Source organism: Coturnix japonica, chromosome 5 (genome assembly GCF_054131305.1).
Source record: "Coturnix japonica strain WE chromosome 5, WE-NBRP24, whole genome shotgun sequence".
Classification (NCBI taxonomy): Eukaryota; Metazoa; Chordata; class Aves; order Galliformes; family Phasianidae; genus Coturnix; species Coturnix japonica.
Window position 1 is genome coordinate 42,968,775 of NC_140667.1, and position 6,000 is coordinate 42,974,774.

At 44.8% G+C, this 6,000-nt stretch overlaps 1 protein-coding gene across 2 annotated transcripts in view; it reads left to right on the forward strand.

Annotated features, from left to right (window-relative positions):
- Positions 1-3,685, forward strand: part of RIN3 (Ras and Rab interactor 3) — a 47,169-nt gene extending 43,484 nt beyond the window's left edge. Inside the window, exons 9-10 of one of the 2 annotated variants that reach the window (XM_085549390.1) lie at positions 1,375-1,538; positions 2,491-3,685. In XM_085549390.1, coding sequence (XP_085405516.1) covers positions 1,375-1,538; positions 2,491-2,799 — 473 coding nt within the window. In that variant the 3' untranslated portion in view covers positions 2,800-3,685. Of the gene's footprint in view, positions 1-1,374; positions 1,539-2,447 lie in introns of both variants that reach the window. The other variant, XM_085549391.1, reaches the window with a different exon arrangement.
- The last annotated feature ends 2,315 nt before the right edge of the window (positions 3,686-6,000 follow it).

Sequence of the window (6,000 nt, forward strand, 5' to 3'; positions counted from 1 at the left end):
AGTTGAGTGGCTCATTTGACTGTGTTGTCTGGCTGAGTACCACAGTGAGGCAGAGAAAGGAAAGTAAGTTTAGAGAGAAATACCAGTTTTGTTTGTGGATTAAGAACTCTGCTATTGGAGAGGTAAATACCGGTGGGCCTTTCGCTTCTCAAGTAAAGCCTGAGAAGCAAATGCTACTACAGACAGGATTATGCACTCTTAATTAGAATTACAGATCATTTTTTTCACTAAGTAATCACTGAATCAATAAAATGAGTTGTTTTGGTAAGTACTGAATAGTAGAAAGGAGTCCTGGACAAACAAGGGCAGACTAATTTGATTTATATTAAATGGTACTCAAATCTGTAGCTAAACAGCACGTATGCCCAGCATGGTGCAGAGGGGAGCAAAATAAGTACTAAGAGAAGGAACAGTAGCAATACTATTGCATTAGTGAAGGATTTCTGCACAGTTCCTGCTGGAAAGAAATTGTTAGCAGAAAAAATGTGGGCCTAAGCATAGCACTTAGCTGACACAATGAGCTGTTTTTGGTAACTGCACTGCCCACAGGTTCTTCATTTCCAAAGGGCACGCTACCAAGCTGGTTACTGAAGTCAGCAGGATTGAGGAGGAGCTCAGGAAATCAAAGGCAGAGCTTGCTGGAAGTTCTTTCAAGTCAAAGATGCAAAGCCTATGTGAAATGTATATTGCTGCCGAAGGGAAAAATCGTTAGGGAAGTTCCAGATCATACTGGCTGAGTAATCACTTCAGAAAGGAGACTGAGAGCAAATGCAGATACAAGGGATGGAAAAAGAAGGAATAGGTCAGTAAAGAAAGCTCAGAGGTGGTGAAGTACAGCTAAAATGCTTGAACTCAATTTGTGCCTTTCAGTGTTAAGTGATAGCAGGTGATTTGGGCACAGAAATAAAAGTAAATAAAAGAAAAGCAGAAGGCACTGTCTGACTAATATATAAAATCACTTCAGTCTGGCTTCCACATTAAAAATTTCCTTCTGAATGGATTTTAATCAGAGCAGTGAAGCTGACTGCTGGTTGGGCGGTGTGCCGGCGCCATCCAGAGGCAGCTGCAGTTATTACAGAACATTAATTGCCACCCAGCTTATTGACTACTTGGTCCCTGCTCTCCGAATAGCCAGGGTGAGGGGAGAAGCAGCAGGAGGCTGCAGAGAGGGTGAGCCTGGTCCAACATGGGGTCACGAGCACCAGTGGCTCCCTAAGGCCTCTTCCTTTTGGTCCTGACTTCAGGCTTTTACTACTTCATCCCCTCTTTGGTTTACCAAGATTTGGACAGTTGCCTCTGCATGGGCACAGGATGGAAATGGAAATGAACGGCCCTGCAGCTGTGATGTTCATGTTAGACCTTTTCTTTTGGCAGGCTCCTATTATTTAACCACCACCTACGGGGCCCTGGAGCACATCAAGAACTATGACAAAATCACTGTCACACGGCAGCTGAGTGTGGAGGTGCAGGACTCCATTCACCGCTGGGAGCGGCGGAGGACACTGAACAAGGCCCGGGCTTCCCGTTCATCAGTGCAGGTACCTTGTGTTACTGGGAGGGGAATAGCCTGGGAGATGGATGGGCTCTGTGGCAGCAAAGGCCACCCCTTGGTTCTACAGAGACTTCACAGTGCAAAGCTGAACATTGCTAACACTTGAGGTGAAAACCAGAGGAAAGACTTCTGAGTGGGAGGCATGGTCCAGATAGCCACACAGAAGCATGATGTTTGTTTTCCTTTGCATATTCTAGTCAAAACCGTCCCTAATGTTCTCAGAACACATGCGTATTTGATGTGTCCCATCCATCATTCATCCATCTCTCAGTGCTTCTCTGGCAGTAGCTCATAGCAACTACTTAGCACAATAGCTCAGCAAGTAAATGCCATGCTTCCTTCAGAAGATTACCACAGCTTCCAGCAGTGAAAGTGTTGCTTTTCATCCCTCTGATGGGAAATATGCAAGCCCATTCTGGTGGAGGCAATTAGCTTCTTGGCATGTTGCATGTGCCCTGCACCCCCTACTGGCTGCCTTACTGTCTGCAGTTATACTCTTCAAAAGCAGCTTTGAGTTCACATATTTGGCAAATATGTAGGATTTAAACAGTCTGACAGTCTGCAGCTCTATCTGGAGAACCTGAGTCTATTCAGATAGAAATTGCTTGGAATCTCTTGAACTTCACAGATGCAGCCCTCCCTGGCTAAACGCTTTCTAGATTCTGTTCCTCAGAGGTTCAGAAAGAGGAAACTCATCCCAACAGTTCTTACTCCCTGGAACAGGGTACAAGTAAATAAGCCTCCTCAGCACATCTGCTGTTTTGTTGATGAAAGGAAGTTTGGAGGACACTCTCTCAAACATGGGCATTGAAAAATGGTTGGATATTTGGGGGTGCTTAAGAGTTCTGTTTAGCTTGAGATATGGGGCTTGATTTTTCCTCTTTTGGTCCTAAAGTCTCTATGCTAGCTGCAAGCTCTGTCCTCATGTTTCTCTTCAGGACTTCATCTCCATTACCTTCCTGGAGATTGGTGCTCAGTCAAGGACACTTGCCTCACGGAATGATACCACGTCTGAGCAGCTGTGCCAGCAGTGTGCCGAAAAGTTTGAAGTCTCCCATCCCAACATCTATAGACTCTTTGTTTGCGTCGATGGCCAGTGGCTGCAGCTGGACAAAGAGGCCCTCCCTCACCGTATCAAAGCCTCACTGCTGAAGAGCGAAACCAAAAAAGATTTCCATTTTATTTATAAACCAATAGAGCACAAAAACCCACCAGTTCCAATTGTCAGAGAGACTGACTTTTCCTAAAGGCCGTGCTACTCTTTTGTTGAGTTTGCTGTCATCCTGGAAGGGCTGGATAGTTTATTTTGTGAGATCCTCTGGTAGCTGCAGATCTTAGGTCAGTGGAGCCTGGCCTTCGCCAGAGGACAGATGTGCTATTTCTAGATGCTGTCTGAATATAGGGCATTTCTCAGTGAAGTTCAAAAAGGAGCATTCAGGAGAACATTATCCTTTGGAAAACTTGAAGTATCAAACCGCAGAACCTCCCACTGGCAACGCCAACATTGCAGAATGTAAATGGACAGAGGAGAATGATCTCGGAGATCTTGTGGAAAAGTGAGCATTTAACTCCATCATAAATGATGGCAGGTGCAAATCAGCTCAGTGCACGAGGCCTTTGAAGGGTCTGCACACACCCAGTACTGTTAGGAGGTAAGATTGCATTTACATCTAATGTCTGTTAACTGGGTTTGATTAAACAGAGTAATGGCTGATGTATATACAGTGGCACAGGACTGCCACCTATAGCAGAACTCCATCTCTGTCTTGCTGTCTACAGCACAAAATGGCCTTTGAAATCCAAATATTCACCAACCATACAAGAGGATTCCACACATTGACAAAGAAAATATTTTCTGCCATTTATTTGTCACTAAAGTCAGGTGACATAGGCAATTTCATCAGTGTATTTTTCTTAAAGATTGGAAGCATTCACCATCAGTATACAGCTGTTTAAATGACATTAGTTGTATGATAGTGTCTGTTTAATTGTATATTTATTTCTATGTGTGATATGGTGCAATGGCTTTAAAATAAGAATTTGTAAAGAACTTAATATTTTCCCAATGTAGCAAAGTAGATTAAAATTTGAAGTCAAAGAGCAAGAATAAAATACTGGTCCCTTTTTACCCAGCTGTGATTTTCTCCAGTGTTTTCATATCTCAAGTCCCACCAGATCGTTACTTCAATCAGTTCAGGCTTTTGAGAAAGAATTTGCTAATTCTCCTCTCTCTCTGCTTCTACTTTCAGTCATTCCATCACTGCAAGTTTAAATTTCCCTGCAACTTGAATTTACACAAAATAAACTAAAACATGGGAAAAAAATGCGTTCTGTGAAATTAGCAAGCAACTTTTCACTATTGGGTAATGACAGCAGAGCCTTAATTGTGAAACAGATCTTTGTCTTCTGGGATTCCACTGCCAATGTAGCCTCCGCTGCAGAGAGACAAACATGGGATCAGGCCTAGCAAAGCTCTAGAATAGGCTCTAGACTAGAAAGGTGGTCATGTTTTATTGTGGGTTTTGCTCAGAGCTGTTGTTGTTTCCTCTAACATCCAGAAACAGAACAGAGACATGTGGGACCAAGTTGCTTGAGGTCCCTACTCTATGCCTGAACCTCCAAAGGGAAAATGACATTGCATGTGGCTGGTCACGCTCTCAGTCTTTGTGGTTTGAAATGTCCATGTCTCCGTGCACAACCCATAGCATGCAGTGGCCAAATGTGCATTATGATGCCAGACCATCTGTGCATCTGCCAGCCTGGGCTGCGTGTGTATGTTGCTGGGAAGGGATGACAATGAAGAATGAGGAACAGTGAATAGCAGCAGTCTCGGTTTTGAGGCCACCACATGCAGAGCTTGTGGTGTGATGCCAGAAGGGAACTGACTCCACAGTTCTGGTTATTTAGTCATTTCTACTCATGTGCAGCTGTCAGCACTCCTGCCATCCAAACCATAGTACCCTAGGGTACTATGGTTATGTTGTGGTTGGACTTGATGATCTTCAAGGTCTTTTCCAACCTGGGTAATTCTATGATTCTATGATTCTGTCTCTCAGTGCTGCCCACCTGCAGGGTACTGGTGCTGAACCCAAGGAATTAAGCTAGGACTGATCTTCTGCTGGATGTTTCTGGGAAGACTTGACTTGGCGCCAGACAGGAATGAGCAACAGAATTATGCAAGGAAGAGCCCCAGGTACCTGGCAGCACTTTGGGGAGGCTATCAGCCACAGGCCCTGGGGCAAGGGCGCACCACAAGTTGTATGGCTGGGGGGCTAAGCACGAGGAAATCCTGCCAGTGCCAAACCACCATAAGGCAAACAGTCATGAAATCAGAACTGCCAGAGGCGAGGAGAGGAAGAGGAAGAATCAAGCTTTTACAAAAGCCCTCAAATTGCACATGCAGAACTTTCATCTGGCGTTACAGCTGAAAAGGTCCAAGTAGATTTACAAAGACATCCATGGACTATTCCCTTCTCCTCTTTTAATGCAAGTTATACAAGTTACTGTGCCTGTCAATGAGCTGCCTGGATGGAAATCCCCATGCTGGAGCTCAGAGCTGAAGAGGGTCTCCCTCAGAAGCCATGAGGCACCTGGCCTGGCTGAGCATAACCTGTAGAGAAGGTCAGCATGGCCTCCCTCTGGCTGTTAGTACCTGGGATATCTCAGCACTTTGAACTGGTGTCTGGCATTCAGGCAGTCAGAAAACAAATGTCACAAATGAAATTATCACTTTTAAATACTCCTTAGGGCTTTGTTCATTGGCTTTGTCATGGGGTATCATCATGCTACAGACCAACCAGTTAAAGAGGTACAGTCTGGAGATCTGCGGCCTCTGGTTAGTCAAGACGGTCACACCATGACTCATGCCTCAGACCTCACATGAGAAGTCAGCAGACAAGCTTTTCAGGAGACTTTGACCAAACATAGTTGTGTAATCTGGGCAAGGTCTCCTCAAACACTTATTTCCATGGGAATATTGTGCAACGATCACTCATGTATCTCATCTATGCATAGGCAAAGGATCCTGGTATAAGAGAGAGAAGACCCACTGAACCTAGTAACAGCTTTCAAGGAAAAATAAAAAAAAACAAAACCACAAATTCCAAGTGGCCACTTTGTGCCCAGAGCTGGTCTATCGTCACACAGTGCCCGGTGATGAAATCTGTCGATAATTCACTGAAATAATTATACTGCCAGGTCAAGTATGACCTAAAATGAAAGCTATTGAAACTAAAGGCAGTTTTCCTGCTGAATTCGGGAACTTTGGACATCAGCATGCATCAACAAAGTACACCAACCTGTACTTTGATGGGTACTTTGCACAGGACTCTATTCTCCATCAGGAGTGACTGAGGATGGCAGGGCCACCCAGCCCAACCCCTGCTGAAAGCACAGCTGCTCCCAGGACAGCTCAGGGCCTTGTCTTTTCTGTGCTGCAGGTCCCAGGG